This window comes from Haliotis rufescens, unplaced genomic scaffold, assembly GCF_023055435.1.
Source record: "Haliotis rufescens isolate VD_foot unplaced genomic scaffold, xgHalRufe1.0.p SCAF_35, whole genome shotgun sequence".
Classification (NCBI taxonomy): Eukaryota; Metazoa; Mollusca; class Gastropoda; order Lepetellida; family Haliotidae; genus Haliotis; species Haliotis rufescens.
The window spans coordinates 88814-115921 of NW_025964057.1; the positions used below are offsets into that span (position 1 = coordinate 88814).

A 27108-nucleotide genomic window follows, 5' to 3' on the forward strand; every position below is an offset into this window, starting at 1 on the left:
CGGTGTGATGTCACAATAGTCACGCGAGGTGTACAACTAAACATTACAAGGCTTAGTTACTCTTCTTTCGGGGCGCCCACTAAACGCTGGCCTACACCCGTTCTATGCCTATTTTGTAACAGTTTATGGGGCTTTCAGTATATTTATCATCCTGTTATCATCATTGATTATATTATTTGTTATTGATTTATTATTTTGACGCCACAACCTTGACAGTCAGTCATCTGAACACCCACCATGTTGGACGACCGGGAAGTTGTTTACACTTCCGTGTTTGCCAACACAGGCGATTCCCACAGGTCGGGTGTCTTTGTCATTACAAAAAGGTCCTTTGACATAGAAAAATATTAACAGTGATCGTCAGCGAGCTTGGATGATCAATCAAACGTGACCATGTACAACACATCTTGAAAAGCTCATACACGTACACAGTGTCACTATAAAAGGGTGTGAAATGTATTTTATACTGTAAAAAAATGAAAACCCATGAACAGAACATTAGTAACGGATGTAATTCAGGGGTAACTATACACGTAACTGTCTACCTGTGTTAGCTTAGTCTTGAAGTAATGCCCGAAGTGAGTCAGGCCAGTGAGGTGTATTCTATGAAAAATGCGTGTACTTGAACGGTCCTCAGGAACCAAGAATCATAATAAGTGCCTATCAAGGATCCAGGATTCTGGCACGCCTAAGTCACCTAACTCTGTGCAGAGAATTGCGGGCCTCAGACGATTGGTATCCATCCCATCTTCTTCGTTGCTGCTGTAGTATTCACCCAATGTCTGTGTAGTATTCACCCAATGTCTGTAATGTATTAACACAATGTCTGTGTTGTATTCACCCAATGTGTGTGTAGTATTCACCCAATGTCTGTGTAGTATTCACACAATGTCTGTGTATTATTCACACAATGTATGTGTAGTATTCACACAATGTCTGTGTAGTATTCACACAATGTCTGTGTTGAATTCACCCAATGTCTGTGTTGTATTCACAAAATGTCTGTGTTGTATTCACAAAATGTCTGAGTAGTACTCACACAATGTTTGTGTTGTACTCACACAATGTTTGTGTTGTATTCACATAATGTCTGTGTAGTACTCACACAATGCCTGTCTTGTATTCACACAATGTCTGTGTGATATTCACACAATGCCTGTGTTGTATTCACACAATGTCTTTGTTGTATTCACACAATGTCTGTGTTGTATTCACACAATGTCTGTGTTGAATTCACCCAATGTCTGTGTTGTATTCACAAAATGTCTGTGTTGTATTCACAAAATGTCTGAGTAGTACTCACACAATGTTTGTGTTGTACTCACACAATGTTTGTGTTGTATTCACATAATGTCTGTGTAGTACTCACACAATGCCTGTCTTGTATTCACACAATGTCTGTGTGATATTCACACAATGCCTGTGTTGTATTCACACAATGTCTTTGTTGTATTCACACAATGTCTGTGTTGTATTCACACAGTGTCTGTGTTGTATTCACACAATGTCTGAGTTGTAGTAGTCGTGGGAACAAATGAGCAAGTCATATACTGAGGAATGATACATTCATTGTTTATTCAGTTGAATACCACTAAGGCTGTGACATTGTGATTGCTACGAAACTGAACCTGAAACTGAAACTACAGATCTTGCTATATGTTAATGATTATAAATGTAATTAAATAAACAGTATATTTCTATACATGTATATATGTGAGCGTGCATCAATTGTGTGGGCATCCATTACCATGGCCTCGCTATACATGTATATATGTAAGCGTGCATCAATTGTGTGGGCATCCATTATCATGGCCTCGCTATACATGTATATATGTGAGTGCATCAATTGTGTGGGCATCCATTACCATGGCCTCGCTATACATGTATATATGTGAGCGTGCATCAATTGTGTTGACAGCCATTACCATGGCCTCGCTATACATGTATATATGTGAGTGCATCAATTGTGTGGGCATCCATTACCATGGCCTCGCTATACATGTATATATGTAAGCGTGCATCAATTGTGTGGGCATCCATTATCATGGCCTCGCTATACATGTATATATGTGAGTGCATCAATTGTGTGGGCATCCATTACCATGGCCTCGCTATACATGTATATATGTGAGTGCATCAATTGTGTGGGCATCCATTACCATGGCCTCGCTATACATGTATATATGTGAGCGTGCATCAATTGTGTTGACAGCTATTACCATGGCCTCGCTATACATGTATATATGTGAGTGCATCAATTGTGTGGGCATCCATTACCATGGCCTCGCTATACATGTATATATGTAAGCGTGCATCAATTGTGTGGGCATCCATTACCATGGTCTACATGGTTTCCACATGGCATTTCAACATGCCGACAATGTCTGACATAAAGCGAGAAAAATTTCAACTTTTAACAGAAAGTGTGGTTGTGTTATTAGGATTCCCAACATTCCGTAGCGATAAAAGTAGTCCGTTTTGGTGGGCGTGGTTTAATATTTTTACATTCATTGGGGAATGAAAGCAATATCGCGTGACCAAATAAGCTATTCAGAATACACGTATTACAATGAACACAACGAAAATTTAATTATATTACATCATGTGTATAAAAAATATAAATGCATCGAATCAAACGACTCTCATAGCCATTTTGGCTAATCTCCTCATCACATGATCCTCATCTAACGCCTTCACATTGTGTTATAATGCATATGTCCGAAGTGAAATAGGGATGATATTAACATTGATAAAAGTAAACGTATTCTGGTCGGCTCGGATTCAGTATACTGTGGGGTATTCATGTTAAACTGCGACATGGTATCTCAGTAAGCTAGCACTATAATTAGTCTGGACTAGTACAAGCAGTCCACACACGTGGATGAACGCTATAGAAAGTGCAATAATCTTGCACGCGACGTTAAACCCAATTTCATCTCACCTTAAGAACAAATCAATATATATTACAAACCAAAAAAATGGTGTAGTTTGGGTAGGACAAATCCCAATGTAAAACGAGTCTGTCAAGACGAAATACAAACATGGAATCATATGCTAATATTACAAAGACATATGCTGACATGACGACATTAAGACACATGAATGTTTCGTGTACATGTCAATTATCTATGTATATGAGGTTATATCGTTCATACACTGTATGTCAATCGATTGGAAGAAATGCTGGAGCTGTTTCAATCGTTTCTCTCAGCTTGGATAAATTCCTTGTCGGCAATATCAAACGTCACATATAAAGTGTGAGTGAGTGAGTTAACTTTTTAGGCCGCATCAGCAGAGTTATGCAATCTTGCCCAGTTCACTATATTCACCAATCATATCACGTGATGTGCTGTCAAGTGTTTAATACGTCTGTGGTTCTGTTGGCTCGTATATATCTCGACCTGTCATTTCAGCCACTTCAGCAGCTGCCCCACCCTCCAGATCTGGCTTCTCTGTGTTAAGCGTGCAATATTTCTCTCCAGGTCCCTGGATTTCACGTGACATGACGCTGAGGCCATCGTATGTTCGTTCAATTTGAGTTTCGTCGTTGTTTCATGATTGTTTTGTTTTAACCTTTGACAGATGACTTGTGTTGTAGTAATCATGGCAATCAGATTCCTGCAGTTATGGTCTGAAAATAGGGATATATGAATCATCAGGAATACAATCTTTACGTTAATTCGTGGCTCTAAAAACCAATCCATATGATGAGTAGCAAAAAGTTTTATTACATTACTTGCTATGTTTTTTTTAAAACATGATATCATCACGTGTACTGGAAGTGTAATCAATTGTTCAATTTGATTGGGCCAGAGATTAAGTACCTTTGTCTCCTTCTCCAGCAAACAACACCGACGGCAGCCCCTGCAGCTACCAAGATAACAATTGCTGTCACTGCATGTATAAGTATTTCCCCATCCCCGACTGGGTTGTTTTGCTGAGGTGAAGATGCTGGAAAAGAAGTTATACTTGTAATGTGGTGATGACAAATTGATCAATGGAGACTAATATACTGTGTTATCACACGTTTGAATATGATCACTTTTGCAGATACTATTTTTTCTTTTGATTAAAGATCAATCATATATGTCACAACACTTATATTCTTAATGCCTGTCTTATATTCAATCTCTTTGTGAACGGTTGCAGCAGGTAATCCCTTCTTGAAGACACATTCCGAACCTTCTGACGCATTTCAATCATCACATGTAAAGGATCAATCAGGTTTGTATTCAACGTAGATGTTTTGAACGTAGATTTGGTGGAAAGTATTTGTGATGAGCCAAATAGTTTCAGCGGGTTGAAAGAGCGAATTCACGTTTAAAGATCATGTACCCAAACCATAATTGTCACCATTATACTTACACCACTCCACTGAGACGCAATACAACAACGTAGGCAGATATCCTAAAAGCTTAATTCAAACTGACATCCCCAGTGAAAATGACGCGACCTTTGTAATGTATGTATGACGCCATAAAGGTCTACAGATGGAAAACCTAGCATTTTGACAAGGTGGACATGACGTGAAAGTACGTGAAAGAGTATTGCCAAAAGCCATGCCATGTTGATGTTACTTAATTTTGCAATACACTCTCAATATTGAGATATATTGACACACTTGCTGTAAATAATGTGTGAACTGGACTATTTAGCAACGTTGATGAAAGTAAAATCAGTATTTGAAGTCATGAAACGGACGGGTTTGCGTAAGAGGTGCTTCTAAATAAATATCATTTTTTATCAGTATTTCGATCAACATAGAAAACACTGACTGTCCAGTCAGAATACAGCATTATAAAATGTCAAGCTAGAATATTGTGGAAGCCCTTTTACTTGTCGTTTTATTGCAATTTAGAGGTCCCGTGCAAAGAAATTTTAGCTGTTCTGTTCCAAAATTTGCAAAGCGCTTTGAACAGCGTGGTTGAGAGACTAAGGATCACGGTCATACAGACTCCAATTTTCATTTCGTTCATAGTACATGAACGTTACAGTTGATTGACAGAATAAAACTTGACTCATGTTTTCAACAATCTAGGTTTACGTATAATATGTATATAAATACATTTCAAATGAGCCGTGAAGTGATTGCTAAGCTGCTTACTTTATAACGTTCTATATTATTTCATTATTTCAGCAATGAACACAAACAGTTGTTGTTATTGTAATAGCCATCTTTACCAATACATCATAAAACCAAGATACGCTCACCCTAATCTGAAGATACCTAATACGTGTGTTTATGAACCTGACAGTTGGTACCTGCAATCTGTGATGCTGACCTTTACCTCGGGGTCGCATGTACCCTTCAACACAGCCAGAGAAACACTCACCTGCATATTTGTTACACATCCTGGATGCTTGAGAATATGTATGGTCATCATGGCTATCCAAAAATATGTCCTTATTAAACCAATGGTGTTTGTACCTGTACAGTCCGCTCCTGTCCACCCTGCCTCACACCTGGTGTCACAGCGCCCTGTTGAGTTACAGGAAGAGTTCCCCTCACAGTGTCTGGAGGCACAGGTCTTGATACAATCAGGCCCGTAGTGCTGGCTGTCACAGGCTAATAACATAAAAGCAAATCACTTGTTCAACAATCAGGAGATAAATACTTCATTTTGTGTGATGTCATGTGACTATTCCAAGTGCCTCTTTACTATCTGAAATATGTTTCAAGTAGCACAATACAAGTTTGTTATATACCTGTAGATTCAGGTTGTGTCCGACCTGCCTTACATCCACATAGTGCCCTGTTGTGTTACAGGATGGGTTCCCATACAATGTCTGGAGATACAGGTCTTGTTGACTGTGTACTATCGATATGCACTGCATTCATCACTACAGACCGAATCCTCTTGGAATTGGCATACAGAATCATACCTGTACAGTCGTTTAGTGTCCACCCTGTCTGACATCCCCTGTCACAATGCCCAGTTGTGTTACAGGAAGAGTGTCCCACACAGTGTCTGGAGGCACATGTCTTGACACAGTTTGGCCCATAACGATGAGGTTCACAAGCTGCAACATGAACAGATATGTATACAATCATTACTTTGAATTGACATCTTTAATTTTTTTATTAAAATTAAATAATGCACTAATTGATTGACAGTTTCTCTCAGTACATAGCAAGCTGCAATTCTGTCCATAGGTCCCAGGGTAACATTCTGTAAAAGAATAGTCATGTCGTCATATGTGCTAAGTTGGATCTTGATTGACCTGAGATGTATATCCCGATGGTGACGTGTGTGCATATGTACACAAACTACACGTTCAGCTTTCTGTACACAGTAATCTACGTGACAATGCAACGTTTACACATTATGTGTATCTGTCTATTTATACAGAAGAGTGATGATGGTGTTCCCTTCAAAAATCACAGTGATACTTTTCAAATGAAAACAATTCCATCTTTGGATATTCTGTTTCATGAGTGTTGCATGAGTATTTCATGTCATGTCATTTCATTTCACTTTATTTCAATTCATGTCATGTCATTTCATTTCATTTCATTTCATTTCATTTCAATTCAATTCATGTCATGTCATTTCATTTCATTTCACATCATAGTTCATGTCATATCATTTCATTTCATTTCACTTCATTTTATGATTGACTGCAAATAAAGCAAAAATACCATTACTCTAGATTGTAAATACAAATAAACTATACTCAAAAACATTTCTTTGCAAAAGAACATTGATTTTAGGACACATTAGGACATTTATGGTAATTACAAAATGTTATTTACCAGAAGCAATGTAATTAATTCATATCACAATTATACATCCAAAACTAAAGATATTAGTAAAACTGCTGTTGTATTTACCTAGTTGTTGACCACTTTTATCAACTCATGTGGCTACCTAGCCAGCTGCCGTGTGGTTCTGTGCATGCCTTACATGCCTTGATTACATGCATCTATAGATAGACTAATGCTCAGCGCACCCTATTGGGCTTAAGAAAATGAAAATAGTCTACCTTGATACCCAACTGAAGCATCATAAAATGAAGACATCTTTTAAGTGTATGACCATTACAGCTGGTGTACCTTGTTTACAGTCCACCCCGGTCCACCCAGGAAGACATCCAGTGTCACATGACCCTGTATGCCGGTCACATGACGACGGAGCAGCAGCACATTTTCCACATGTCTCGTTACAGTTGACGCCATAACGGTTCTTATCACACGCTAGAAATGAAAGGCATCGTACATTTTCAGCGTTTGTTGAGAGAATGCTCAGAATCATACGGAACATGAGGTAAATGGTTATCATTATACATTTATTATTAAGACATCGGTATTCAAGTTTACATCATTTTTCTCATACAAGAAATATATTCATATTACAGCAATAATTGTGTTAGTTCCTTACCAGTTGAACAGTTTTGTCCTTGCCACCCTGGTCTACAGTCACCAGCACAGATCCCACTGAATCTGTCACAGGGCCCGTCAGAACAATGGCAGAAATGGTTGCAAAGTTCGCCAAAGGTTCCGTGACTGCAAACTAAAAACAGCATTCGCGTTGTTCGTGTCTCTGCTTTAAACAGTTGGTCGTTAAGAAACAAGAACGTATGTTGACGTTGAACGAAGTGTCAGATGTTGTTATAAACGCAAAAAGATCTGAAAGTCATAGATGTTAATCAGGCGATCAGAGGATGAATTATGCACAGTGAGCTGTGGAATATTGATCCAACTGACGACTCCTGGCATCAGGGCATCAAGAGCTTGAATACTAGTAATTCAAAGATCTTATGCGTGTTACAAGTATTAGTCTATTTATGTAACATGGGTTCTTTCTACGAAGGAACAATGTCTATAGCAACACATCACAGATTGGCAAACGAAACTCAAAATATCCTGTTGCATAACACTGCCTCCTCAGTAAACAGTCATGATGGAATGGCCTATCTGATTCAAAGATAGATCAACAAGACCAACAAAATATTAAACCATACCAAAGATTTCCACCTCACACAGATTTAGCGTCTCTGTTCTGTGTGTGATGGTGAAGTATCTCCCTGTGCCGTCACACGTCACGTCGTACACGCTGTTGTCTGTTTCAGCTGTGTCAGAGGGGAAGGTGTAGCAGGTGACGCCGGGTATGGAGCTGCTGGAATTACTCAGGGAGAGGACAGCAGTTTGGAGTCTGTCAATATCTGAAATGGTGATCATTATAAGGCGACAAAAAATCATAAAACATATCTGATAAAAGTCGTTTGTGCGATTCCGACTATATCATAAGCATGTATGTAAAACATAGTTGTCCCCTTTTAAGAAATTATATATTCTGTGTATTATATGTTAGTAAAAACTATGTGCCTTTCATATCTCATCAAAACTAGCAAGATTTTTGTGAATGGAATGATTTGAGTGATGGAGCATTCACATCAACGAACACACACCAAGCATTTGTGAAAACTGTGATAGCATATTAGCATATTGTTGATACTATGTCTTGCAGCCAGTTTACGTAGAATTCAGGAACGTCATAGCTTTGTGCGTAAATATAAATGGTCAATGCAAGAGAATAACCAGTTTAGATTAATGCTTAACAGATTCAATTTGGCGGAAAGGGCAAAATGGCTGTAAAAATTATGATTATATAAATGGAGCGCTGAAAATACGTGGTGACACTAAATGTTCAAAATACATCGTACTCTGGTTCTTCCATTCCACAGAGGAGATTCTGAATCATCAATAATAATATAGTAATTCTTTGAGGCAAATATTAAGGGAGACAGCTATTGTTTGACAAATGTAAATTCAAAGGGGAACTGGAACTGCAACCTGTAAATTTCGGGGTATTGTGTTCTTATTCCGTTTGACTTTAGTCATGATTAATGAAAATATGACAAGCGAGGGGACACAATATCCATGTAGGTGCTAATATTCAAATATACGCCCACTAACTAGGTTCCTATCAGAGTTTTCAGGATGATGTAGAGTAAATCCCTGAAATGGAATAGTTCGATAACCTGTTTTAGGTAAGGTACTAACATATTAAAGGAATAACAAGCTGGTCGAATATTTCAGGTAATCCTGTTCCATAGGTAATCCAGACAAAATAATAAGCCGGCGCCCGAAGTACAATGCATAAAGATGCCCTAAAAGTAAAATGCACATGTGATTTTATTATTCCTCAAAATGAGATTGACCAATCAGAGAGCAGAACTAATGACCGGGCATATGAGCCCGTATACCGTCAGTAAAATACCAAGATGGATGTTACTGGCCTAATATGAGACCGTATACCGTCAGATACAGCCATCTTGGATTTTCCAACACCCACTTCACATATTTCACATGAACATTCTGGTACAGAAATTCTTTATTACAGACTTTTTGGTATTTTAATATAATGAATTTTGATGTGGAAGACATTAATATTTTTTGTATCACCTTCTTGAATTTATTGATAAAGATTATAGTTGAAATTACCAACAAGGTTGTGTATATGTGTGTGTGTGTGTGTGTGTGTGTGTGTGTGTGTGTGTGTGTGTGTGTGTGTGTGTGTGTGTGTGTGTGTGTGTGTGTGTGTGTGTGTGTGTGTGTGTGTGTGTGTGTGTGTGTGTGTGTGTGTGTGTGTGTGTGTGTGTATTTCTCTGCTAACCAGATGACACCGTATACGCCAACTAAAGACACCATAACTAATAATATGTAGTAATTGTTGACAATGATATTGACAAAAATACCCAAAACGAAGTAGTCGATTTATCATGCCATGATATGAAATCTACATTTGCTACGATATCCTGATGCAGGTGTTATGAAATAGAGTATCTTCATTGCATCTTGCATATATGGGTCTGGAGTTCTGTTCTGTAAATATGTTTACCTAATTATACATGTCAGTACATGAAACATCTCTACAGTCCAAATATATCACATACATACATCCTGCCCGGTGGTTATTTTTTATCAGCATGAACTAACATGTTTTGTGACGCTTCAACCAGTATCCCAATAAATCAAATAACATTGTCCGAACCGATACATACAATACAATCGGTTGTATATCCTGACGTCGTGTATCCTGTACGGCTGTCCCAGGTCCACTGTCCACACACTCGGAGTCCGTTTAGCGTGGAAGCAGGAGTTGTGGGAATAATCCTGGTCCTGGTTCCCATCTACAACCTTGTCTGCAGACCACGAAGGGAAATAGAGTCCAGAAGGAGATGTCGCTGATTTTCCTTTCGCAATGTTTTCTGTTTGGATATATATTTTAAAAGACATGTCACACAAAGACTTGACCTGACCAGAATGGTTTATATTGTTCAGTAGGAGATGGATCTTTCAGGTGAGGCCCATGTTATGCATAATAAAGACAATGTTTATTCGGTTTGCTTGAGCTGTTGTCTCGTTTAAAACAATTTGGACATAAAACTATGAATAAAAGTGATCTTCATAGAAACGAATGTGACATTTCCCCCATTTTGTGCGAGAAGCAGGATTTACGTATACAAAGTTTCAACATTTAAATGTTTAAACGACCTAATATGAGGGAAAGCAAATGCTGAAACTTCGATGGAATTTGATCTTGATAGATCCTGTAGGACAGTGGTAAAACCTACTGTTAAAGAGAAGTGGAACAACATGACTGTTTGAATATATTCACACTATATCACATTTTTGTTTTCTGAATTCAATTTCAAACTTTCTGGAATATGAAATTCTGGGATGACCCTCGCAACGTTATTGGATGGATTATAAAGATATATAACTACAGGTAACTTACTTAATGGTTCCGTAATGGGTAAGTGTGTCACAGTGAGTGAGTGAGTATGGTTTTACACCGATTATAGCAATGTTCAAGCGATATCACGGCGGGGGACACCAGAAATGTTCTTCACACATTGTACCCAATGCGGGTTCGACCCCGGGGCTTCGACGTGTTGAGCGAACGCTTTAACCACAAGGCCACTCCGCCTCCCGGATGTGTTACAATCTGATTGGATGAAACAATAGGATTCAAAGCCTGGGAATCTTCTGGACTTTAACTGCGTGTGAAATTGTAAATTGCGTTTGGCATTGCGACATAAATGTCACATCAATCATAGAATTTCTTTGATTAGAAGTTGTCAAACAAACGTCTCGGAGAGTGTATACAGCATTCTGTTAACCTTGATGCTTCAGTTGTCATTCATTGCATCATAACTTCATCATAACATCATGGCATACCAGAGTGACGACATGTATGTCTCACAGCTGTTGGAGTACCCGGCGAAAGAGAATATTATGGAAATCAACGATAACTTTTATATTTACCGTGTTGATAAACATTATGTGCTCTCATATTTTAGGTGTCATTGAGGATTCAATGCACAGCAGTTGGAACATTTGAAACCTACTTCATTCAATAAATAGTCTCAGGGAGCCATTAAACTAAAAAATGTAAATATATAACGTCAACTCCAGACAACACAGCGGTGACAACTACACGAACGGATCTCTGAAAAGTAGTGATGACACCAGGAGTTCACGAAAAAGGGAAAGCTTGTCCTGCTCTACAGGTAGCACCTGCCACTCACACGATTTGCATGATATGTAAGTAAACTTACCAGAATCAAATATAATCTAGCTCATCTGAATCGAAACTGATTCTTTTCAAAATCGGAAATGTCATTAACCATGTTTATTGTGCATCACAGGCAACGTTGATGCTTCCACCTTATCGACTGAAAAGTAAATCTACCATACATGTATTAGTGTAATATGTCACCATAAGAGTACATGCAGTTATAATTTTCATGACGCAAAAATACGTATTGCGAAATTATGAAAGACAGTCAACACTGAAATGAAATACTAAGAAATCAACAATTTAGCCTATTTGGGAGATTAGGTTGAATCAGTCATATTTGAATGTGTATTATATTCATATTCATACTACCAGAAAAGGCTGTTATTGTTGTCGTGTACGTGATAGTGAGTGAGCGAGTGATAATGATGTTGCGCCGCTTTAAGAAGTATTAATTCCCACCCTAGGGGGGACCTCATAAATGGGTTTCAGGCATTGCACTTACCCAGGCCTTCAACGTTAGGGGCCAACGTTGTACCCACAACAGGCAACCCGACTGCCGTCAATATTTTTATGCCTAAACACAGCTTAAGTAATAAAGTTTGGGGATTATTGCACTTATATCGCGACGTGCATGCACGTGCGTGTGTGTGTCTGCTTGTACTAGTCCGGACAAATGCTGATTTTATAGTGCTAGCCCACTGAGATACCATGCCGCAGTTTACATGAATACCCCATTCAGACACAGTATACTGACTCAGAGCCGACCAGTTCTTGTTTTAGCCCCTTAATGACCAGCGCCAGGCAGGGTAACAACAAGTACAAACTTTTAACGGCTTATTGGTATGACGTGGCCGGGGATCAAACTCCGGACCTTCCGCTCTCCGGACGGACGCTCTACCATGAGACCACGGAGGTGGTACAAATACAGCAGAATGTGTTGAAATAGTTATTGTAAGTATGTGGCTGATCATAAAGGATAAGGGCACTTTCTGTTGTTTCCAAATCGATTTCATTTTACATTACACCTTTCTGGCAGGTAGCTCCATGTCCTCCCACCAAGCCAGCATCACAGCCAACTCCACAAACTCCTGTTGTCTGGTCACAGGAGTCTCCACAGTGACAGGAGTAGAAGCAGGAGTCCCCGAACTTTCCTCTTGGACAGGAACCTGTAAAACGTACACAGAGGTGAAATACATCAAACATCAGATGCATACATTTGCGATAAAGGGTTCACAAATATCTTCCATTCAGCACTTTTTGGATAGAGAATTTAAAACTATCTGCATTACAAACTTGCACACACAGGCAGGCACGTAGGCAGGCAGGCAGGCAGGCACGCAGGCACGCACGCACACACGCACACACACAGAATCACACGCAGGCACACACAAGACACGCACGCACGCACTCACGCACGCACACACACACATATACTCTAAAAAAAGAAACGCAAACCTTTGTATGAGGTAGGGAAATACTTACGAGGAACCGTACAAGGTATTGAGGCAAAATGTTGTGGAGAAAACACTTGATGATTGTATTCATCTCAGTTATCGGTACATAGAAAAGGTCCAAAGTGAAGGCCAGCTACCATCAATTTTGCGTATATTCCCCGTTGGAAGAGACGAGTATTAGAATCAAATCCTGGGAAATGGTAGCCATCTTTGCCTGCAACGCAAAGGCCAACTGCTGCAAAGTCTGGGGTTGTGGCTGCTGTCGGCGTAGCCGTCTGTCCAATTCATCCCACAGGTGCTCTATAGTGTTCAAATCCGGGGATCTTGAGGGCAAGGGAAAAACATCAATGTTATTGTTGTGTAGACATGCTCTTGTGATCATTGCAGTATGCGGTCGAACGTTGTCCCGCTGGAATACAATTGCGACTCTGTTGTCTGACGCGTGCCACCACTGGGAATAGTGTCCGTCTCTGGTCAGGGACGTCCTCAAGGTTTGACCAATTACTTGTACATCAAATGGCCTTCATGAAAAGCAAACAGTGCCGCTCAAATAAGCTAAGTGAAGTACGTAGATCATAGACTACAGATGGATCCACTGTTCACAGACACTTAACATTGTCAGCAGAGTGGAAAATTATGTCTTGGTGCACATTCTGGTTAGAGTTCCCATCTACAGCTTTTTCTGAAGACCAGGCAGATGACCACAGTCGAGTAGGGGATGAACATTTCACTCAAGTAATGAACACAAGTAGTGTTCAGAATAGATATTACACTGTACGAGGCATACATATTCCTTCAAAATCAAACCATACATTCAAACGCATCGATGCCTAAAATGGTATTTATATTACTTGTAATAGAAATATGTTGTATGGATATGTTGACAGGCAAGGGCGAATCCAGAATATGAACCCTCGACACACACCCAAACACCCACCCAACCATGCGCCAAAGCAAATACACACTCGTGTGCAAATCCAGAAAACTTAAGCACGACACGACGATCGGGACAACACGTAGTACAGTAAGTTGCAGCCACCTTGGTTGGAATAACCTTTGAGTACATTGCATTATCAAATGTATTTTATACCTTTCAAATGGTTTTGTGAAAACATGTACGCAGACTAAGCATTCAATTCATAGTTATCATGATAGTGTTTTGGGGTTTGTCTACAACATGCCAGTGTTCTCTGGTGTCATCACACTGGTAAGCATCTTCTGCCTGCTTCACTTCCGGTCTTCCTTTCCGCGAACACCCGGTGTCATTACTACTGGAAAGTGATTCATAAACACGTGCTCATGACATAGTCGGAATTGTACAATCGACTCGAATTCTATTGGATAAGGAAAGGGTTTGTCTCTTAGTTTACACATCAATCTGACAGCCACGACCTGACACGCCCTTATATAAGTGAAATATTGTCACAGTAACACTCACTCAATCTAACCGGCCATAAACACTCCAATACACTCACACACTCACTCACTCACTCAGCCACCAAATCCTCAATTCACCCGCCCACGCACACTCACTCACTCACTCCTTTTATCCCTTCCTTTTCCATGTCCTTCCACCCAGTCCCTATCATAGACATCTCCACAAACAACAGTTTCCTGGTTACAGTATTGTCTACAGTGACAGGAATATTGCTTCAAAAATCTCCGAACGTTCCCCGGGAACATGAACATAAATTTTAACGTTGCGTTCAAGATTATTTCACTCATAAAGGAAGTGCATGAATTAGTCCGGACTTATGTCTTGATAGTGCAATCTTATTTAGATACCATGCAGCACTTGGTAAGTTTGACCCACACATTGTAGAGCCTCCGAGTCGGGCAGTCCTTACTTTACCCCTAACGCTGAGCCCAAGACAGCATAACAGCAAGTGTAATCATTTAATGACTTTTGTATGACACGACTCGGGAATCGAACCATCAACCCCTTCCCCTCTTCAGACACAGAGGCGGTTTGTTCAACAGATGGTAGTAATCAAATTATATTGCATGCATTTTGTCTTAGCCTTTGCTATAAGACATCGTTTCTGATTCACTGCACACCACCATCTTCTACAACTTTACTCCCCTTTAAGCAAGCCATTAACTGTAATACTGTCGTGCTTAGTGTTGTTTACAATGAATGTCTTGCCTAAAATCTCGTGCAACAATAATGCAAAATGAGGTAGTGACATTACAGTAATGTCCTAAAGATACAATGTATATCAAATAAGGAAGCATGACGTGTCACTCACCAATGATAACCTGTATCCAGCAAGCCGATGCGACCACGATGACAGTCAGTATCCACACACCCGCCATGTTTGACAACCAGGAAGTTGTATCCGCTTGACTGAATAGATGGGGCACAGGGCGTTGCTGGCCGTCAAAATATTCATGGACGACTATAAGCTGGGGGCTGCTTACATACAATGTAAATATCTGAAATGCATGTATGTCTTTGTCCTCTATCATGCAAGTAAACATAGAAAAGGCTCAGAATTCATATTCAAACAAACATTAAGCCTCATTTCGTTCAACTCGTCAAGGAAAGGATATGTCGATGCACGGATTTAAAAATGTTTCGTAAATTAAGTGTATTTCAATACATAGCATGAGCACATTTTATGATGGTATGTCTTTGTTGGGTGCCCCATTTACGATCATCGCATTAAGTGAGAAAAGTCTACCTTCCTCAATTTATGAAATAGACACGATCAATGTTTTACATAAGTTGCATGGATGAGACACACACACAAAGAAGTCATTTGTGAATGAAACATACACTCTTCCACAGTGTGTTATGGTACTTAGTACAAACCATAATAATATAATTAATGAGAGTTACACACACGACTTTTGTGTTATAGTCGTCATTGGCTAGTGTAACCATCGACGAAATGGAGGGTATTAAAGCTGATGTTGCATGCTTAATTTCTAAGACAGTTATACACCGAAAAAGTGCGGATATCATATAATATCCATATATTGTGTAACGTAATCGCACAACTCCAAGCTGCAGTACACACATTGGGGTAAGGCATATCAGGAAAAACACACAGCTTCCTCCTAGTGTTAGGTAAACGTCATGATGTTATGATTTTAAATGATAAAGGCATAGGCTATTGGAGTACGTTATCAGATTGAGGTACGTGTATGTTTAAAACTCACCTTGAAGGGATGTACACCACAGCATGCTGTGATTTGAGAACTAGTATACTTCCCTGTCGCAATAGCAATACTTAACAACACCTCTACTAAATGCTTGTAATATACAACTTACTCGCTGTACATAGTTGTATGCCTTAGGCATGCCAAAAACCTATTTAAAGTGGGTTCGAATCTGAGTGTGGTTATAGGTGTATCAGTACATACACACATAGATACACCCCTTCGTGGGCTTCACAATGTGGTAAACGTCTGAGAATTGCACCGCGTCGAGCTTTCCTTAATACCAAGCCGTGATATTGCTGAAAGTCTATACAATTTGGGTGTCACCAAACTCACACACTTTATCAATGCAACTTACATACATTGTAGAGTGTGAATGTGTCTTCTTATTTCTTATTCAAATGTGTGGATAGTTATACACGAAATGTCAATGTTGTTTACAGGTGTGGTTTGTGTTTAAGTGAATAGGAAACAAGTAAAGAACTTACATCACGTATGCGATTGTTTGTTCATGATTTACCTATGATATGGATAATCACTTTGCAACAATACAGTGCAATATTTTTTCGGGCGATCGCGCGTATGAACTAGAATGCGCGTGATACGCGTTGTCCATCAGATTGAAAGCTACAGGACATATTTGTGCCTCTCTCACTGGTGTCACACTGGCTATGTACGATAATGCATTCATGTACATAAACAGTGTTGGAATGTTTTACACATTAACTACATAAGCAACTATATATGATAATTTTATAATGTGAAATTAATGTTTCTTCCTTAAATTGGGTCGATCCTGGATTCTGATTGGCCAATCAATTGTATAAAATCACAATAACCACCTCTGATTGAAGCAGCCGATTTGACGACAGTATCATCAGGGACGATATACAAACATGTTTCTCATTCATTGGTGATAGGCACTTTTAAATGATTATATATATAAATATATTGCAGATTTGGGGTAACTGTTAAATTCAAAGAAAAGGTGATAATACGTTTTGTGCAGAAATCGACAGGGTAATCCATGTTTTGGGGCTTTAGAGAGCTGGTGCAATTCGCTATTTTGACTTGTCCTTAACAGTCCCATATTTTTTCAGGTGAACAGTTGACTAGACTTTGCACGTGTTTGTGACTGGTGCCGGGAAATCCTTGTATCATCACTTTTTGATAGTGATTCATTAACACATGTTGTCAGTATTGTACAATGGACTGCTTTTAGCAGATATTTCTTACGATCATGGACAGGGATTCTTTCGCTCACTATTGAAATTTGGTGCCTTTCTGTTAGCGACCCTGACGTAATAGTTTCTGCGTCACAATGAGCGGTGTGATGTCACATTAGTCACGCGAGGTGTACAACTAAACATTACAAGGCTTAGTTACTCTTCTTTCGGGGCGCCCACTAAACACTGGCCTACACCCGTTCTATGCCTATTTTGTAACAGTTTATGGGGCTTTCAGTATATTTATCATCCTGTTATCATCATTGATTATATTTGTTGTTATTGGTTTATTATTTTGACGCCACAATGTCTGTGTTGTATTCACACAATGTCTGTATTGTATTCACACAATGTCTGTGTTGTATTCACACAATGTCTGTGTTGTATTCACACACTACCTGTGTTGTATTCACACAATGTCTGTGTTGTATACATACAATGTCTGTGTTGTATTCATACAATGTCTGTTTTGTATTCACACAATCCCTGTGTTGTCTTCACACAATGCCTGTGTTGTATTCACACAATGTCAGTGTAGTATTCGCACAATGTCTCTGTTGCATTCACACAATTTCTGTGTTGTATTCACACAATGTCTCTGTTGCATTCACACAATGTCTGTGTTGTATTCACACAATGCCATTGTTGTATTCACACAATGTCTGTGTTGCATTCACACAATGTCTGTGTTGTATTCACACAATGTCTGTGTAGTACTAACACAATGTCTGTGTTGTATTCACACAATGTCTGTGTTGTATTCACAAAATGTCTGTGTTGTATTCACACAATATGGGTTGTATTCACACAATGTCTGTGTTGTATTCACACAATGTCTGTGTTATATTCACACAATGTCTGTGTTGCATTCACACAATGTCTGTGTCCTATTCATACAATGTCTGTGTGTATTCATACAATGTCTGTGTTGTATTCACACAATGTCTGTGTTGTATTCACACGATGCCAGTGTAGTATTCACACAATGTCTGTGTTGCATTCACATAATGTCTGTGTTGTATTCACACAATGTCTGTGTAGTACTCACACAATGTCTGTGTTGTATTCACACAATGTCTGTGTTGTATTCACACAATGTTTGTGTAGTATTCACACAATGTCTGTGTTGTATTCACACAATTTCTCTGTTGCATTCACACAATGTCTGTGTTGTATTCACACAATGTCTGTGTTGTATTACCACAATGTCTGTGTAGTATTCACACAATGTCTGTGTTGTATTCACACAATGCCAGTGTAGTATTCACACTTTCTGTGTTGTATTCACACAATGTCTGTTGTGTTCACACAATGTCTGTGTTGTATTCACAAAATGTCTGTGTTGTATTCACACAATGTCTGTGTAGTATTCACACAATGTCTGTGTAGTATTCACACAATGTCTGTGTTGTATTCACACAATGCCAGTGTAGTATTCACACTTTCTGTGTTGTATTCACACAATGTCTGTTGTGTTCACACAATGTCTGTGTTGTATTCACACAATGTCTGTGTTGTATTCACACAATGTCTGTGTTGTATTCACACAATGTCTGTGTTGTATTCACACAATGTCTGTGTTGTATTCACACAATTTCTCTGTTGCATTCACACAATGTCTGTGTTGTATTCACACAATGTCTATGTTGTATTCACACAATGTCTGTGTAGTATTCACACAATGTCTGTGTTGTATTCACACAATGCCAGTGTAGTATTCACACTTTCTGTGTTGTATTCACACAATGTCTGTTGTGTTCACACAATGTCTGTGTTGTATTCACAAAATGTCTGTGTTGTATTCACACAATGTCTGTGTAGTATTCACACAATGTCTGTTTTGTATTCACACAATGTCTGTGTTGTATTCACACAATGTCTGTGTTGTATTCATACAATGTCTGTTGTATTCACACAATTTCAGTGTTGCATTCACACAATGTCTGTGTTTTATTCAAACAATGTCTGTTTTGTATTCACACAATATATGTGTTGCCTTCTCACAATGCCTGTGTTCAATTCACACAAAGCCAGTGTAGTATTCACACAATGTCTGTGTTGTATTCACACAATGTCTGTGTTGTATTCACTCAATGCCAGTGTAGTATTCACACAATGTCTGTGTTGTATTCACACAATGTATGTGTTGTATTACAACAATGTCTGTGTTGTATTCACATTATGTCGGTTTTGTATTCACACAATGTCTGTGTTGTCTTCACACAATGCCTGTGTTCTATTCACACAATGCCAGTGTAGTATTCACACAATATCTGTGTTGTATTCACACAATGTCTGTGTTGTCTTCACACAATGCCTGTGTTCTATTCACACAATGCCAGTGTAGTATTCACACAATATCTGTGTTCTTTCACACAATGTCTGTGTTGTATTCACACAATGTCTGTGTTGTATTCACACAATGCCTCTCTTGTATTCACACAATGTCTGTGTTGTATTCACACAATGTCTGTTGTATTCACACAATTTTCTGTGTTGTATTCACACAATGTCTGTGTTGCATTCACACATTGTCTGTGTTGTATTCACACAATGTCTGTAGTACTCACACAATGTCGATGTTGTATTCACACAATGTCTGTGTTGTCTTCACACAATGCCTGTGTTCTATTCACACAATGCCTATGTAATATTCACACAATGTCTTTGTTGTATTCACACAATCTCTGTGTTGTATTCACACAATGTCTGTCTTGTATTCACACAATGTATGTGTTGTATTCAAACAATGTATGTTTTGTATTCACACAATGTCTGTTGTATTCACACAATTTCTGTGTTGCATTCACACAATGTCTGTGTTTTATTCAAACAATGTCTGTTTTGTATTCACACAATCTCTGTGTTGTATTCACACAATATATTTGTTGCCTTCTCACAATGCCTGTGTTCTATTCACACAAAGCCAGTGTAGTATTCACACAATGTCTGTGTTGCATTCACACAATGTCTGTGTTGTATTCACTCAATGCCAGTGTAGTATTCACACAATGTCTGTGTTGTATTCACACAATGTATGTGTTGTATTCAAACAATGTCTGTGTTGTATTCACATTATGTCGGTTTTGTATTCACACAATGTCTGTGTTGTCTTCACACAATGCCTGTGTTCTATTCACACAATGCCAGTGTAGTATTCACACAATATCTGTGTTGTATTCACACAATGTCTGTGTTGTATTCACACAATGTCTGTGTTGTATTCACACAATGCCTGTCTTGTATTCACACAATGTCTGTGTTGTATTCACACAATGTCTGTTGTATTCACACAATTTCTGTGTAGTACTCACACAATGTCTGTGTTGTATTCACACAATGTCTGTGTTGTATTCACAAAATGTTTGAGTAGTATTCACACAATGTCTGTGTTGTATTCACACAATTTCTCTGTTGCATTCACACAATGTCTGTGTTGTATTACCACAATGTCTATGTTGTATTCACACAATGTCTGTTGTATTCAAACAATGTCTGTTTTGTATTCACACAATGTCTGTTCTATTCACACAATTTCTGTGTTCCTTTCACACAATGTCTGTGTTTTATTCAAACAATGTCTGTTTTGTATTCACACAATGTCGGTTTTGTATTCACACAATATATGTGTTGTCTTCACACAATGCCTGTGTTCTATTCACACAAAGCCAGTGTAGTATTCACACAATGTCTGTGTTGTATCCACAAAATGTCTGTGTTGTATTCACACAATGTCTATGTTGTATTCACACAATGCCAGTGTAGTATTCACACAATGTATGTGTTGTATTCACACAATATGGGTTGTATTCACACAATGTCTGTGTTGTATTCACACAATGTCTGTGTTATATTCACACAATGTCTGTGTTGCATTCACACAATGTCTGTGTCCTATTCATACAATGTCTGTGTTGTATTCATACAATGTCTGTGTTGTATTCACACAATGTCTGTGTTGTATTCACACGATGCCAGTGTAGTATTCACACAATGTCTGTGTTGCATTCACATAATGTATGTGTTGTATTCACACAATGTCTGTGTAGTACTCACACAATGTCTGTGTTGTATTCACACAATGTCTGTGTTGTATTCACACAATGTTTGTGTAGTATTCACACAATGTCTGTGTTGTATTCACACAATTTCTCTGTTGCATTCACACAATGTCTGTGTTGTATTACCACAATGTCTATGTTGTATTCACGCAATGTCTATGTTGTATTCACACAATGTCTGTGTAGTATTCACACAATGTATGTGTTGTATTCACACAATGCCAGTGTAGTATTCACACTTTCTGTGTTGTATTCACACAATATCTGTGTTGCATTCACACAATGTCTGTGTTGTATTCACACAGTGTCGGTTTTGTATTCACACAATCTCTGTGTTGTCCTTACACAATGCCTGTGTTCTATTCACACAATGCCAGTGTAGTATTCACACAATATCTGTGTTGTATTCACACAATGTCTGTGTTGTATTCACACAATGTCTGTTGTGTTCACACAATGTCTGTGTTGTATTCACAAAATGTCTGTGTTGTATTCACACAATGTCTGTGTAGTATTCACACAATGTCTGTTTTGTATTCACACAATGTCTGTGTTGTATTCACACAATGTCTGTGTTTTATTCATACAATGTCTGTGTTGTATTCACTCAATGCCAGTGTAGTATTCACACAATGTCTGTGTTGTATTCACTCAATGCCAGTGTAGTATTCACACAATGTCTGTGTTGTATTCACACAATGTATGTGTTGTATTACAACAATGTCTGTGTTGTATTCACATTATGTCGGTTTTGTATTCACACAATGTCTGTGTTGTCTTCACACAATGCCTGTGTTCTATTCACACAATGCCAGTGTAGTATTCACACAATATCTGTGTTGTATTCACACAATGTCTGTGTTGTCTTCACACAATGCCTGTGTTCTATTCACACAATGCCAGTGTAGTATTCACACAATATCTGTGTTCTTTCACACAATGTCTGTGTTGTATTCACACAATGTCTGTGTTGTATTCACACAATGCCTCTCTTGTATTCACACAATGTCTGTGTTGTATTCACACAATGTCTGTTGTATTCACACAATTTTCTGTGTTGTATTCACACAATGTCTGTGTTGCATTCACACATTGTCTGTGTTGCTTTCACACATTGTCTGTGTTGTATTCACACAATGCCTGTCTTGTATTCACACAATGTCTGTGTTGTATTCACACAATGTCTGTGTTGTATTCACACAATGTCTGTAGTACTCACACAATGCCAGTGTAGTATTCACACAATGTCTGTAGTACTCACACAATGTCGATGTTGTATTCACACAATGTCTGTGTTGTCTTCACACAATGCCTGTGTTCTATTCACACAATGCCTATGTAATATTCACACAATGTCTTTGTTGTATTCACACAATCTCTGTGTTGTATTCACACAATGTCTGTGTTGTATTCACACAATGTCTGTGTTGCATTCACACAATGTCTGTGTTGCATTCACACATTGTCTGTGTTGTATTCACACAATGCCTGTCTTGTATTCACACAATGTCTGTGTTGTATTCACACAATGTCGATGTTGTATTCACACAATGTCTGTGTTGTCTTCACACAATGCCTGTGTTCTATTCACACAATGCCTATGTAATATTCACACAATGTCTTTGTTGTATTCACACAATCTCTGTGTTGTATTCACACAATGTCTGTGTTGTATTCACACAATGTCTGTCTTGTATTCACACAATGTATGTGTTGTATTCAAACAATGTATGTTTTGTATTCACACAATGTCTGTTGTATTCACACAATTTCTGTGTTGCATTCACACAATGTCTGTGTTTTATTCAAACAATGTCTGTTTTGTATTCACACAATCTCTGTGTTGTATTCACACAATATATTTGTTGCCTTCTCACAATGCCTGTGTTCTATTCACACAAAGCCAGTGTAGTATTCACACAATGTCTGTGTTGCATTCACACAATGTCTGTGTTGTATTCAAACAATGTCTGTGTTGTATTCACATTATGTCGGTTTTGTATTCACACAATGTCTGTGTTGTCTTCACATTATGTCGGTTTTGTATTCACACAATGTCTGTGTTGTCTTCACACAATGCCTGTGTTCTATTCACACAATGCCAGTGTAGTATTCACACAATATCTGTGTTGTATTCACACAATGTCTGTGTTGTATTCACTCAATGCCAGTGTAGTATTCACACAATGTCTGTGTTGTATTCACACAATGTATGTGTTGTATTCAAACAATGTCTGTGTTGTATTCACATTATGTCGGTTTTGTATTCACACAATGTCTGTGTTGTCTTCACACAATGCCTGTGTTCTATTCACACAATGCCAGTGTAGTATTCACACAATATCTGTGTTGTATTCACACAATGTCTGTGTTGTATTCACACAATGTCTGTGTTGTATTCACACAATGCCTGTGTAGTATTCACACAATGTCTGTGTTGTATTCACACAATGCCTGTCTTGTATTCACACAATGTCTGTGTTGTATTCACACAATGTCTGTTGTATTCACACAATTTCTGTGTAGTACTCACACAATGTCTGTGTTGTATTCACACAATGTCTGTGTTGTATTCACAAAAGGTTTGAGTAGTATTCACACAATGTCTGTGTTGTATTCACACAATTTCTCTGTTGCATTCACACAATGTCTGTGTTGTATTACCACAATGTCTATGTTGTATTCACACAATGTCTGTTGTATTCAAACAATGTCTGTTTTGTATTCACACAATGTCTGTTCTATTCACACAATTTCTGTGTTCCTTTCACACAATGTCTGTGTTTTATTCAAACAATGTCTGTTTTGTATTCACACAATGTCGGTTTTGTATTCACACAATATATGTGTTGTCTTCACACAATGCCTGTGTTCTATTCACACAAAGCCAGTGTAGTATTCACACAATGTCTGTGTTGTATCCACAAAATGTCTGTGTTGTATTCACACAATGTCTATGTTGTATTCACACAATGCCAGTGTAGTATTCACACAATGTATGTGTTGTATTCACACAATATGGGTTGTATTCACACAATGTCTGTGTTGTATTCACACAATGTCTGTGTTATATTCACACAATGTCTGTGTTGCATTCACACAATGTCTGTGTCGTATTCATACAATGTCTGTGTTGTATTCATACAATGTCTGTGTTGTATTCACACAATGTCTGTGTTGTATTCACACGATGCCAGTGTAGTATTCACACAATGTCTGTGTTGCATTCACATAATGTCTGTGTTGTATTCACACAATGTCTGTGTAGTACTCACACAATGTCTGTGTTGTATTCACACAATGTCTGTGTTGTATTCACACAATGTTTGTGTAGTATTCACACAATGTCTGTGTTGTATTCACACAATTTCTCTGTTGCATTCACACAATGTCTGTGTTGTATTACCACAATGTCTATGTTGTATTCACGCAATGTCTATGTTGTATTCACACAATGTCTGTGTAGTATTCACACAATGTATGTGTTGTATTCACACAATGCCAGTGTAGTATTCACACTTTCTGTGTTGTATTCACACAATATCTGTGTTGCATTCACACAATGTCTGTGTTGTATTCACACAGTGTCGGTTTTGTATTCACACAATCTCTGTGTTGTCCTTACACAATGCCTGTGTTCTATTCACACAATGCCAGTGTAGTATTCACACAATATCTGTGTTGTATTCACACAATGTCTGTGTTGTATTCACACAATGTCTGTTGTGTTCACACAATGTCTGTGTTGTATTCACAAAATGTCTGTGTTGTATTCACACAATGTCTGTGTAGTATTCACACAATGTCTGTTTTGTATTCACACAATGTCTGTGTTGTATTCACACAATGTCTGTGTTGTATTCATACAATGTCTGTTGTATTCACACAATTTCTGTGTTGCATTCACACAATGTCTGTGTTTTATTCAAACAATGTCTGTTTTGTATTCACACAATGTCTCTGTTGTATTCACACAATATATGTGTTGCCTTCTCACAATGCCTGTGTTCTATTCACACAAAGCCAGTGTAGTATTCACACAATGTCTGTGTTGTATTCACACAATGTCTGTGTAGTACTCACACAATGTCTGTGTTGTATTCACACAATGTCTGTGTTGTCTTCACACAATGCCTGTGTTGTATTCACACAATGCCAGTGTAGTATTCGCACAATGTCTCTCTTGCATTCACACAATTTCTGTGTTGTATTCACACAATGTCTGTGTAGTACTCACACAATGTCTGTGTTGTATTCACACAATGTCTGTGTTGTATTCACAAAATGTTTGAGTAGTATTCACACAATGTCTGTGTTGTATTCACACAATTTCTCTGTTGCATTCACACAATATCTGTGTTGTATTACCACAATGTCTATGTTGTATTCACACAATGTCTGTTGTATTCAAACAATGTCTGTTTTGTATTCACACAATGTCTGTTCTATTCACACAATTTCTGTGTTCCGTTCACACAATGTCTGTGTTTTATTCAAACAATGTCTGTTTTGTATTCACACAATGTCGGTTTTGTATTCACACAATATATGTGTTGTCTTCACACAATGCCTGTGTTCTATTCACACAAAGCCAGTGTAGTATTCACACAATATCTGTGTTGTATTCACAAAATGTCTGTGTTGTATTCACACAATGTCTATGTTGTATTCACACAATGCCAGTGTAGTATTCACACAATGTATGTGTTGTATTCACACAATATGGGTTGTATTGACACAATATCTATGTTGTATTCACACAATGCCAGTGTAGTATTCACACAATGTATGTGTTGTATTCACACAATATGGGTTGTATTGACACAATGTCTGTGTTGTATTCACACAATGTCTGTGTTATATTCACACAATGTCTGTGTTGCATTCACACAATGTCTGTGTCGTATTCATACAATGTCTGTGTTGTATTCATACAATGTCTGTGTTGTATTCACACAATGTCTGTGTTGTATTCACACGATGCCAGTGTAGTATTCACACAATGTCTGTGTTGCATTCACACAATGTCTGTGTTGTATTCACACAATGTCTGTGTAGTACTCACACAATGTCTGTGTTGTATTCACACAATGTCTCTGTTGTATTCACACAATGTTTGTGTAGTATTCACACAATGTCTGTGTTGTATTCACACAATTTCTCTGTTGCATTCACACAATGTCTGTGTTGTATTACCACAATGTCTATGTTGTATTCACACAATGTCTATGTTGTATTCACACAAAGTCTGTGTAGTATTCACACAATGTCTGTGTTGTATTCACACAATGCCAGTGTAGTATTCACACTTTCTGTGTTGTATTCACACAATATCTGTATTGCATTCACACAATGTCTGTGTTGTATTCACACAGTGTCGGTTTTGTATTCACACAATCTCTGTGTTGTCCTTACACAATGCCTGTGTTCTATTCACACAATGCCAGTGTAGTATTCACACAATATCTGTGTTTTATTCACACAATGTCTGTTGTGTTCACACAATGTCTGTGTTGTATTCACACAATGTCTGTGTTGTATTCACAAAATGTCTGTGTTGTATTCACACAATGTCTGTGTAGTATTCACACAATGTCTGTTTTGTATTCACACAATGTCTGTGTTGTATTCACACAATGTCTGTGTTGTATTCATACAATGTCTGTTGTATTCA

The 27108-nt window shown here is 38.2% G+C and overlaps 1 protein-coding gene across 1 annotated transcript; it reads right to left on the reverse strand.

The window, feature by feature from the left end:
- Positions 1 to 1551: 1551 nt before the first annotated feature.
- LOC125372095 (multiple epidermal growth factor-like domains protein 10) lies at positions 1552 to 15312 on the reverse strand. Its single transcript, XM_048381090.1, has 10 exons — positions 15232 to 15312; positions 12554 to 12694; positions 10006 to 10212; positions 7963 to 8163; positions 7380 to 7511; positions 7055 to 7195; positions 5884 to 6021; positions 5429 to 5566; positions 3825 to 3951; positions 1552 to 3631 (listed from the first exon to the last, which is right to left on the reverse strand). Exons 1-10 carry the CDS (start codon positions 15296 to 15298, stop codon positions 3625 to 3627), a joined length of 1299 nt encoding a protein of 432 aa, XP_048237047.1. The 5' UTR covers positions 15299 to 15312; the 3' UTR covers positions 1552 to 3624.
- Between the last annotated feature and the right edge of the window lie 11796 nt (positions 15313 to 27108).